At 28.8% G+C, this 13143-nt stretch overlaps 1 protein-coding gene across 1 annotated transcript; it reads right to left on the bottom strand.

Moving 5' to 3' along the window:
• Positions 1-2916: 2916 nt before the first annotated feature.
• Positions 2917-5257, bottom strand: LOC124945315 (1-aminocyclopropane-1-carboxylate oxidase homolog 1-like). Its single transcript, XM_047485725.1, has 2 exons — positions 4397-5257; positions 2917-3373 (listed from the first exon to the last, which is right to left on the bottom strand). The coding sequence occupies exons 1-2, from the start codon at positions 5219-5221 to the stop codon at positions 3125-3127; spliced, it is 1074 nt and encodes a 357-aa protein (XP_047341681.1). The 5' UTR covers positions 5222-5257; the 3' UTR covers positions 2917-3124.
• Positions 5258-13143: the final 7886 nt, after the last annotated feature.

The following is a 13143-nucleotide window of genomic DNA, read 5'->3' as shown; positions in this document are numbered from 1 at the left end:
ATGTTAAATTAATAATTAAAATAATTACAATGTGATCCTTATAAAAACTAAGTACATGGAAAACATAGCTCAAACTAAATATAACAGCAAAATAATACTTGGAACTAATTTAATGGTCTAATTTGAAAACGTCAAAGATTCAAAGTTGAATATAATTTGGATAATATTTTAAATTTGTTTAAAATATCTTATTTAGATATGAATTTGGATAATATTTTAAATTTGTTTAAAATATCTTATTTAGATATTAATTTAGATATTAATATATATTCAATAATATTTTAATTATATATTAAAAAATTTAATAATATTTATCTCTTCAAGTTTACTTTTACACATCCCAATACTTTAATTATATATTTATTTTAAAAAAAATAAAAGAAACACAAATCAAACAACTGTCTTGTCCTCAAAGAATTATCTCTCAAATTTTGTTAAACAAGTATTGATTGTTGTTTTTGTTGTCTTTAATTACTAGCTCAATTGAGGGTTACATATTGGAATTCGAGTTTGTGTGGGTTTGAAAAAGAATTGGGATAGACTTAAATAAAATAACGAGAAAATTATATATAAAACGAGAATGAATAAATGTAATTTTTGTCTTTTTTTTAAAATTAAATTAAACTAAAAAAACAGTGTATTAAATTAAAAAATTTAAGAAATTATGAGGTAATTTCATATTTATACTATAAAAATATAATTTTTTTATTTATTTTAAGTTTCAACCCACCTGAACCCATAATTAGATATATCCATGTTCATGTTCATGTTAATATTTATTATGAGCTTATATGATAAATTAAATTTAGAAATGATAATGCTGATAAAAGATGCTTAAATTAAATTGAATTCTTAATGATTGATTCACTTGCATGATGATCTATTGCATACTCTTGTTATTAATTATCATTGTTTATGGCCTTTCTTACATAACTATATATAGGATTGAGAATCTATGATAGTATTTGGTATGTATAAATTGTATAGAGTTATAAATTGTAACGAGATATAAATAATATAAGGTTGTATAAATTGTATACATTATTAATGTGATATGAATTATAATAAATAGTATATTTATTTGTATATGATTTATAATTTTATGTTTGGTATATAATATAAGAATGTAATATAAATTTTATTTAAAATTATTATTATTTTATATATTAATTTATATTATAAATAATACTGTTTATTATTATAAATTATTGTACTGTTTAATAATTAATGTAATTTTAATTAAAATATTAAATAATAATTATAATATAAATTATAAATTATATTTATTTAATTTAAATATTATCAATAATTGTAATAAAATAAATTTAAAATAAAAATAATATATAAGTAAATATAGAAAATAATAATTAATAAAATTATCTTTATAATTAAAATATTTAAATATTTAAAAATATATATATATTAAAAATGATTATATATAATAATAGTAATAATATTATAACTAAATAAAATATATTTAATAAATTATATGCAATATTAATAAATGATATAATGATAAATTAAAAATTAAGTGATATTATAATACTATTTTATCTAAAGAACTAATTATTATTTTATATCAAATATGAGATATAAATTATAGAAGGATAAAAATTTATAATAATAATAAAAATATAATAAACATCATATTAAAATACTCTATATTAATATAGATATTATTATATCTATTTCTAACACCAATCAAACACCGTAATAAATCGAATATACTTAAGATCTCAATCAAACACTGTAATAAATCGGATATACTTAAGATCTCAATAAGATAAAAGAGAAATTCTTATGTCTAGCAATTCCTCACAAGTTCCCAAATAACTCATGAATGAAGATTTGAAGACATCATTTGTTAGAAAACTTAAAAAGAAATCATCATCACTTGAAAAGGCTTGAACTGAACTCATTGACTATCATAAAGAGAATCATCAAAAAAATCACATTCAAATTAATGATTCTGGCATTTTTCTTGAGGCCCAATTCGATGTTTGTGGGCCAACTAAACTTATTCCATTTTAAATCATTGGGTAATCTTCCCCCATTTCATATTATTCATTCATTTTTTTATAAGAAAATATATCTTGAAACTTTGCGAAATGGTATTTAAGATATTTGCAGAAGAGAACTTAAACTAAAATTTATTTTATTTGAATTTAGAAAATTAATATGATTATATAAATTATAACCTCACTTAAACTTAAGTTTTAGTTGAGAATTAAAATTGACATAATTTGGTCTCTTAAAGATTTAAGGTATAATAAGTTAAAATTCTAATGAATATATAATATTACTACAAAATTGAGATCCCTGACCCAACATGGCTTACAGTTGTTTTAAGAGGATTAATTAGAATATTTGTTTTGATTCTTAGCCAGTACAACTCAAGACAAAAGAGAGAGAAAGAAAACATAGATTACTAGTTTATCTTGAGTTATGCAATTAAAAGAAGAAATACAAATCCTGAATACAATATTTGACAATTATGCTATCATTAAATATAGTAATCAAGTAAAAGTCTTTTATTGTTATATTAAGGTAAGGTATTAATATATGGCTCGAGATTCAAATTTGAATAAGGCTCGAACTTTGATATTACAATTTCAACAATTTAAAGTTTTTTTCACAAACAAACGAATAAACACTGTCTTTTTTTTAATATAATATTTTACTTTATCACATGGTGTATATCTAATGAAAAAATTTAGTAAACTCAACGCAAAATTATATCGTTAGAAAATTATTTAAAAAATAATCAAAAAATTTCTTAGATTACACAATTTTTTATTCAATTAAATAAATTTCGACAAATTAGAATGCGTAAATATCTAAAACAATAATCAATGTAAAAAAACTGACTAAAACGTCTCTAAATATCATTTTATTTAAAATACATCAAACTAATTAGAAAAAACGAATATGATATATTAAAATAAGATAACAATCTTTTGTCCATTTGAGAAAGCCTCAAATGACTAATATCTTGACAATGCACAATTCATAATTCGAGCCCCATCTAATAAAAACAATATAAGTTCGAACCTCCAATGCCAATTGATTTATTAATATATCAAACAATGTTTCAATAAATTATACAAAGAGAGTGTAGTCAAGTCTAGATTTTGTAGTAATCAGTTAAGCTCTTGCCATCCAATTCTTTAGAGAAGAACCTTTTCAAGAAATCTGTCATCATGAACTCTCTATAAACAGGTGGCTTTTCTGCACTCACTAGTTCTGGCAGCGGTCCCAAAAGCTCCTCACGTTTACTTGGGTTGAAGAAAACTGCGATAGACAATCGCGGATTATGATTGGGATTCGCCAGCACGCGATGCTCAACGCTCTTTAATTCATCGTTAGACATGATCTGTGGATTGAATACCTTATTTAGTTTTTATTTTGACTAGAAACATATTTTCAGTTGTAAAGTTGTTAAAAACATATGTATATATAAGGAGATTTTTAGTGTTATTTGGAAACACTTTCTATTTTATGTTCAGGATCCAAATTTTGAAGAAAAAAAAGTGTACTAATAAGTGAAGCCATTGAAATCTTACTTAAAAAACTAAATATCTCACACTCAATTCCCACTAAAAACTAAAATTGAAGAACCATGAACCATGAACCATGAACCATGAACCATGAACCATGAACCATGAACCATGAACCATGAACCATGAACCATGAACCATGAACCATGAACCATGAACCATGAACCATGAACCATGAACCATGAACCATGAACCATGAACCATGAACCATGAACCATGAACCATGAACCATGAACCATGAACCATGAACCATGAACCATGAACCATGAACCATGAACCATGAACCATGAACCATGAACCATGAACCATGAACCATGAACCATGAACCATGAACCATGAACCATGAACCATGAACCATGAACCATGAACCATGAACCATGAACCATGAACCATGAACCATGAACCATGAACCATGAACCATGAACCATGAACCATGAACCATGAACCATGAACGTGGGAGTAGTGTTAGTCACCCTAGAATAAATCCACTTCACTCAAAATGTTTAAGCCAACTAAAATGTTTTATTTCTTGAATGAGATTTAGTCCTGTTAGTTTGATTATTTGAATAACCCAAATTCGAAAAACACATTTTCAATTTTCTTCTAAATCTCATCACTCAATTCATTCACTAAACTACTAAAACACCGTCTATTTTAGGTTTTTTTTACCCAAAACTATTTCAACCTCCTCAAATAACCCAAAGTTTTTTCAAAAACTCTTATTTGAACAAATTCTAGTTTTTCTTGATAAATAAATGTGTTTTTTTCATAATAAAGTAAAATATTTGAGGCAGATTTTATGGGATATTCAACAATAATAAAGATACTGTATTTATTACCTGCAAAAGATCACCAATGTTGATAACAAGAGCCCCAGAAACAGGTTCAATATCAACCCAATCATCATCAAACTTAACCTGCAACCCACCCACTTCATTCTGTTGAAGCACAGTAAGAACACCCGGATCCGTATGAGATGAAATCCCAATCGTCAAATCTGGTTGAGGACAATAAGGATAATAATGACCCACCACCGTCCTCGCCTCCAAACAAGACATATCTTTCAACCTCTCTTTCTCTAACCCCAACCCTTCCGAAATCAACCCCATAAGTTCTTCACCCAGTTTCTTAATCTCCCTATCCCATTCCACAATTGCCAATTCTAAATCCTCCGGCAAAGCCCCCGGATTCGGCGGTGTTGGTCCGAGACGAATCTGGAGTGTATCTCGCCAGCTCGCGGCTTGGGATTGGTAAAGATCGAAGTTTGTAGAGAACGATGCACCGCGACCGAGGTTGCGATGGTAGTATTGAGACTTTTCATCGGTTGGAAGCTCGTTGAAGGCTTTTACAGAGGAGATTGCGTGGTTTAGGGTTTGTTTAGGGACGTTATGATTGATTATTTGGAAGAATCCTAGAGAAGAGGAGGCGGATTTGATCTGATCGATGATTTTGGTACGGTGGTTGGAGAGATCGATTATGGGTATTTGGTAAGAGGATTTGGATCGGGAGGAAGGGAGAAACCCAGATCGGATATTGGGTGGGTGTTGGAAGAATCGGGGGATTGTGGTTAGACCGGAGTCGACTAGGCCTTTTACACCGATTTTTGAATCGTCGAATTGTTTCACCTCCCGGAGCCGGTCGTATGGTTGTTCGTTTGCTGTCATCCTTTTCTCTTTCTCTTTCTTTAATGTAATCTGTATATTTTGTTGGATTTCTTTTTAGGATATGATTTTAAGAGTGGATACAATTATGTGATCGCAATGGTAAGAAATATGCAAACTTGATTATATTAATATTAATATTAATATCTATATATTTAATGTATTTAATGAGTTTTTCAAATTAGTTTTGAAACTATGACAAAACAACCAATCTATCCTAATTTTAAAAACAAACCAAACTAGAAATAAGAGTTCAACACTTAAACAAACTTACAAGAAAATACAACAAGCAAACAACATTTTCTTTTAACTAAACCAACAATATCTTGAATATCCAAAAACCAGCAACCAAACATAACTTTTTATCTCACCCTAAACATTGTTTCCTTGGTAACTTCATCAAACACTATCCCTTATCTTTGACAAAGCTCCCAATTCCTTATAGTGATTGAAATTCTTCTTTATGTGTGAATAAGATATAAGAGCGACACGATATTGTCCTGCGTCGTAAGTCATTAAATTGGCATCGAAATCACCATTAATTAAAGGAAGCGCGATCGACAAAAGCGGCACGGCATGATCGACACTGGCGACACTATAGGCACATGCAGCACAACACGATTGGCACAGAATACCCGGTATAGTCTTGCTATATTCATTAAATGTTTAGTCTAGTATTTCTTGTGCATTTGTAAGCGTCGCTGGAATTTTCCCTCGATTGCAGTTTATTTGTGATCATCTTTTAGGGTTTCTGCAATTACTCTATTATATTACTCTATTTCTGCCATTATGTGAAATGGGAAGAACAAAAGTAATAAATCTAAAGAAGTTAGAGAGTTTGTGCTAGAAGGAATTAAGGAAGCAACGGACAAAGGAATTAAAAGAATTGTTGAAAAAGTCAGCAAAGAACAATATGATAACAACACCAGTAAGCAATCTCCTCCAAGTGCTGTTGAGAAAATTTTTATAGAAAAGAATGCAGGAAAACAGGGAATAATGAAGGAGCTTGAAAAATAGGGCTATATTGAAATAACTAAATCTGTTTGGGCTCAAAAATCAGATTACAAAGCTTCTTATAAATGCCAAAATGGGAGAATTATGATTAATAAGGAGAAAACACAACAGATTACAATTCAACTCAATATCGATTATCTTCAAGACTAGAATCTACTGAGAAAAGAAGAATATAAAAAAAATTGTTCAATGTCAGTTGCTACAATGAAGGAGCTGATGAAAGACTCCCAAATCTAAGTCATATACTATCAGGAGAAACTCGACATGAAAAACTAATAAAGTCTGGAAGAACAACAATGCAAAAAAGTCATAAGATCATGCTTGTAAAGGGAAAATCTACATTAGCAATACAAAAACAAAATTGGAGGTACTGAATTCTCCATTTGAATTTAAATTGACTACCATAGTAGAGAAAATATGTAATTGTGGGAAACTACATAGGAAAAACAGAGTATCATTCTCAAAAACTGAAGAGGCATTGTTGAAACAATGAGAAGGCAAAGGTTGGAGAAATTTCAGTAAATGTCCATGACAAGGCTGTCAAAATCGAGAGTTTACGTAAAATCGTTAGACGCTTGTAAACTCGGAAATCAAAATCGAATCGTAAACTCGTAAGAGTTTACTTAAAATAATATAAAAATAAAAGTATAATAATTATTTGTATATATAATTAATTTAATAAAAAAATTAAAAATATGGTATATAAAATTATAATGATTATTTTTATATGTAAAATGAAAAAAATATTTTAAAATATTTATAAAAAATAATATTTATATATTAATATATATAATTAAATTAATAATTTACAAACCCAGTTTTATTTATCTTCTCTTTCAATCCAACTAGTATATTATATAAAGTTTTTAATATATTTATAAATATATAATATTATATTAAACCCTAATACACCTCATTTTTTTACTAGTTTTTCAGCCGTCGCCCTCCTCCTAAACCCAAGAATAAACTCATAGACCGCTCTCCTCCATTTCATATTCTCAGTTCTTTCCTCTCTTTCTTATTAATCTTTCATAAATCCTACAATCTTAAGCAATGTATATCTAATCCGATGAAAGATGAAGAAGAATCGTCTGCAATGTCTGTTTCATAAATCAAAGAATGCTGGAGAAGGTAAAATCGCACGATACGACTGATTTTTTCGAGTTTGACGAGTTAGTCGAGTTAACTTGCGATTTCATTACAATTTTCTTTCCATTCGAGTTTCTTCAACTCGTGACTCGATCCCTATAAGTTAACTCGTAAACTCGAACGAGTTCACGAGTTGACTCGCGATTTTGACAGCATTGGTCCATGATCTATATTTCTTTAAATTTAAGAAGGGATCTAATCTAGAGTAAATTTTAGGAAATGAGCATACATATATAGGATCAAATTGTATGAAGTTGGAAAAATGATCTAAAGACATGAACCTATTGAGTAAGTCAAAATAAACTACACATATATGGTTCAAGCTCTGGAATATACCTGCACATATGTACAATTTTGAAATCCTTAATCATTTTGTAGATTTATTGGGTAGACTATTATACATGGACCCAATTACTGAAGGAGGAAAGCACCTATCATTACTAGAATTATCATTAAGGTGCATCTTAGAAACATACTGCCGAAAAGTATGACAGTAGTAGACATAAAGGGAAAACCTACTGTCATGGAAATCAATTATGAGTGGAGGCCAGACAGATGCTCTTTCTGTAATACCTTCCAATATTCAAGCCCAAAATGTGATTTGGCTAAGGAAGAATATCAGAAAATTCATTAAGGTTAGAAAGTAAAGATGCAGAAAAATAAAACAAAGGTGCCTATAATCGAAGAATAAAATACGGTTAAAGAACATTAAACAAAAGATAAAGAAAATTATGTATAAGAAGAAAGCAGTACGAAGAAGGAGGTGGAACTTAAACCTAATCATGTTGAAAAGATAGTTGAAGAATCACAATTAAATCAAGTTAAAATGATTGCTAATGAAAACAAAGAGGAATATACTCAGACTTATCAAGAGAAATAAGAGAATTTCAAGGTTGATACATAGGAATCCAAAGTTACTAAGGATTTCAAAAGTATATATATATATATATATATGATTGGGAGAGAATTTGGGAAAGAGAATTTTAAAAGGAATGACGTGGCCCAATTTGATTGTCCGAAAAAATAACAAAATTTTTCTTTCTCCTCATCTCTATCTTTTTTCCAAAAAGTGATATAATGACACATTATTTCCTTTCCCAAATTCTCTCCCCCTATCACTCCTCATATTTATATATTTTCAAGTTTAATTCTATCATTTCTATTTCAAAATTGTATTGAAGTTATAATTACATTTTAATTCCTTATTTTCATTTTCATTTTCGGTCATCAAATAAATATATGATTTAAAATTGATCTGATTTTAATTACAGTCATGTTGAAATGCGGAAATAAATGATAATAGGAAACATTCTTGTATAAAGGAAAAACTTTTTGCAAAACTAAAAAGGAAAATTTTACGAAATGACCCTAAAAAGGGCCTTATTTGTATAAATGATATTTACGAAATGACCATATAAAGGAAACACATTTTAATTGCGGTGGAGACCACTTTAATTTTTTTTTGACGAAAATACCCCTTTGAGAAAAGGTTTCTATAAATATTTAATTTTTTTTTCATTTCGTTATTTTTTATTCTCTCTTCTTTCCCTACTCCGCTCTCTCTCTCTCCCTCAACGGAACCCTAAACGAACACATCAGATCGATGACCAAAACCCGTTATTATTCATTATTGTTCATCATACGTATCTTCTCTAACCACGAAGATGCAATAAAAAGTTTTCGGTGGTTAGAGAAGATACATATCACTACAACAAAAATGACTTTCGGCGACGCTTAAAAAGACTTCTCCCAACCTTTAAAAGCGTCGCCAAAAACATTACCCACACTTATTCTTGCGTCGCCAGAAGCAGGGTGGGCGCAAGTTTTTACCACGCTTATTTAAGCGTCGGTACAAGCGTTGCCGAAAGGCAAAAGTTTTAACGACGCTTATTTAAGCGTTGGCAAAATAAAAAAACGTCGCTAAAAGTCTATTTTATTTTTAAACTAATTTTTTTTAAATTTGTTTTTTTCTATTTTCATTTTAGTTGTTATTTTTTATCTCTACTATTATCACATTTGCCCTTCATCTCTCAAGTACCTAATGAACATAACCCCTAAACACATATTCCAACACATTATAACCTTAAAAACACTTCAGAAACTAATGAACTCTCTCATATTTTATATACCAAAAACTTCTTCTTTTTCTCCAATGTGGGATAAATGTCATATTAACACTTCATACACTACTAATGAACTCTCTCATATTTTACTTTTAATTTAATTAAATTTAAATAATAATTAAATAAAAGATATATATTAATAATACTATAAAAAGTTTAAAAATTATTTTATATAAAAAATATTAATTAAATTTTAATATTAACAAAATTTTAAGTCAAATTTAATTTTAAAAAAATTAAAAAATTAAAAAAATATATTTAAAAAAAGTTTAAAAATAAAACATAAAAATTATTAAAATTTAGAATATTTAAATTATAAAGATTTTAACAAAGTTACAAAGTTGGTATATAAAAACAATAAAGGTGGTGGTATAGATATAAAGGTTGGCAAAAGTTTTTTTCTTTTAACTTTTACCCACGCTTAATATGGGTTGGCATATAAGGGTCGCTGAAAGTATGTTTTGTTGTAGTGTATGATGAAGAATAACGGATAATAACGGGTTTTTGATCGTAGATCTGTATGATGTGTTCGTTTAGGATTCCGTCGCTGTTGCAAGAGTGAGAGAGAGCGTAGAGTAGAGAGAGAAAAGAAAAGAAAATAACGAAATAAAAAAAATTGAGTATTTATATAAAAACCTTTTCCATTCGCGAAACGCGATAGACGTTTCACGAATGGGGGTATTTTCGTCAAAAATTTTTTTAAATGATCACCACCGCATTTAAAATTAGGCGGTGACCACGGATACAAATAAGGCCCTTTTTAGGGTCATTCCGTCAAATTTCCCAACTAAAATTGATAGATTTTGACATTAAAATTTTTGAAATAAAAATAAACATTAATTTTTGATCGCATAAATTTCCTAGAAATATATGAATTTAATTATTGATTTATTATTTTTAAGAAAAATAATAATGACTAGGGGTAATGTACTCAAATTTCAAATTCCGTGGTGGTTACAAGTTAACAAATTTCAATAATCGCTTCTAAAACTATTTTGGAATTTCTTTAAAACAAACTTAAAAAAAAAGTATATATTTTAAATAATTTCTAAAATAAATAAATAAAATTTTAATTTATATTTTCTTATTTGCATTAATAGGTTTAATAGGTGACACCTAATAATAATAATAATATTATTATGATGATTCAATTAGAAAAGAGAAATCTCACAAACAAATAATACTATATTGCTAGTGGTCTTTCCCTTCATATTTTTCCCAAACTCCTAATACACCAACTATGGTTCAATCAACTAGACTACTGAAACAACTTCATTTCAGTTGTTCATTTCAATCCATTGATTCTGATACAACATAGTTACCGTCACAACGAGTGAATGAGATGAATGGTGAGAATGAGATGAATGAAAAAGATGAAAATATAGAAATTCACAACTAATATGCTTGGAGCTTCAGAAATTACTCACGATGGAAGTATACAAATATATTAATAGTTTCATAAGTTTAAGATTACACTATTGTTCTCGATGTTTTTTTTTTTATTTTTTTTTTTATGTAGAGCTACTCCGAATATGACATCATGTCAATTCCATTATAAACCGTAGATCTGTTACAGTATGCATACCCTATGATGAGAAATACTAATTGTTTCAATAAAACCAGTGTTCTAAATGGCGGTCGAGGCGGCCGCCTAGGCGGCGCCTAGGCGGTAGGCGGTAGGCGGTCCAATACCGCTCCGCCTATACATGAGGCGGTCAGATTATTTAATTATTTATTATTTTTAATTAATTAATTACTAATATGAATATATATATATATATATCAATAAAAAAACTCTTTGAAATGACTCTTTACATTCCAATTCATTTATCTTCTTCTTTTTCGTTTCTTATCTCATTCACCTCACCTCCTTGATCATTTACATATTCTTCGATCATCTAATCATCTTTCTCTTCTTCAGCTCGTCTACATACTTATTTTTGTTAAATGTTACTATGTTAGAGAATATAAATTTGACTTTTTAGTAAAATGATAATTATAGAACATCTTTATTATATTTATATTCAACCGCCTAGGCACCGCTTAGGCACCGCCTAGGCACCGCTTAGGCACCGCCTAGGCACCGCTTAGGCACCGCCTAGGCACCCGAGGCACCCGAGGCAGTAGGCAGTCACTTACCGCTCCGCCACCGCCTACCGCCGTTTAGAACACTGAATAAAACCATAACCACAATAGGGCTTCAAATACAAGAAAGATAAAAATTCATGCTTATATAACTTCCAGTAAGCATGATAAAGTACGTAGTAACCATTTCAAAATCAAAGGAACGCCCATGTTTCAAAAATGATGACCGAGCTAGTAGGGAGAAAGCTTTTTTTTTTCCTGCTACATATATTATTAATTATTTGTATAACTATTTAATGCTTTTTTTACAATTTAATTTTAGATGTTATCATTTATATTTTATTGGTTAGAAGATAGGTAGATAAAATTGGTTCAATCATTTCTAATTTAAAAATAGATTTAGAATATTTTGTTGACAATTAATATATAATTTTTTTAATTGCAATGTTATTTAATTCAAATGTTTTATGGATGCATATGATCTTGTAGCAATACTTGACATGCATGGCAACAGATTTATGATACAAATCTATAAAGTTTTTAAACGAAATGCTAGCATGAAGATTAGGAGATTTGTCACAAGGGCCAAAAAGACTTTAAAAAAATCCATACATGTAATGCTAGAAGATTGGGCAAAAATCTCGATACATTCAAAGATACGACATACTTAATCGATACATTCAAAGATACGATATACTTAAAGAGACACAGAAAGACAAAACGATCTCGTGATTTTTACTCGAAAAATGGAGAAGCAATCTATTGGCGACTCAATTAGTTTACAAGAACATAGAAGAAGACTAGTAATTACTAATTAATTCATCTTTTTTTACTAGTAACTCATAATTATATATTTTTTATCTAATTTTCACGTGTGTTATTGATAGACTATATCCCTTGCCTCTTGGCCGAGCACTATCAATCTAAGAAATATTTGAAAAACATATTAGAAAAAGGATGGTACATGGAGAGGTCAACGAGATGTTATTGTTGTGGTATGGTTTTAGTTATTAATATAAGTTAATCTAGTATAATTGAATACTATTATTAAATTATTTTAACATGTACGGACAAATATGTTGAATTACAAAAAGAGCAAGATGTTCCGGAAAATAAGAAGGCATCAGAAGAAGATATATGAATGAAAGTGGTTGGAGGTTCTAACAATGGACGTGTATTTGGATTGGGACACTATTAAAAATGTCGGGTTTTAATGCAAGATTCGTCAACGTCGCTACTCATTGATGAAGTAACAACATTAAGAAATGATTTAAATGCAATGCATTTGGAGAACACAACCATAAATGAAACGATAAAGACTTTACAAGCTTAATTTGCTTAGATGAATGGTCAAGTAAGTAGAATTGATGGCTTATATAGGTAATAAGCCAATTTAAGATTTTAGTGCATATGAATTCATTTTAGTTTATTGTCTTATATATTATGTATATAAGCCATCAATTTTACTACTTGACCATTCATTCTCAGCATATTGAGCTTGTAAAGTCTTCATCGTTTTATTCATGGTTGTGTTCTCTAAATGCATTGCACTAA

This window comes from Impatiens glandulifera, chromosome 7, assembly GCF_907164915.1.
Source record: "Impatiens glandulifera chromosome 7, dImpGla2.1, whole genome shotgun sequence".
NCBI lineage: Eukaryota > Viridiplantae > Streptophyta > Magnoliopsida > Ericales > Balsaminaceae > Impatiens > Impatiens glandulifera.
The sequence above is the reverse complement of the archived record's forward strand: the minus strand, read 5'-3'. Positions and strand labels throughout refer to the sequence as shown.

What these genes read in the sequence shown, in the direction of transcription:
- LOC124945315 (XM_047485725.1), bottom strand. Translation starts at nt 5,221, where the DNA reads ATGACAGCAAACGAACAACCATACGACCGGCTCCGGGAGGTGAAACAA. An exon ending in ACATTGGTGATCTTTTGCAG is followed by an intron (nt 3,374 to 4,396) that starts GTAATAAATACA and finishes TTCAATCCACAG; the next exon opens with ATCATGTCTAACGATGAATT.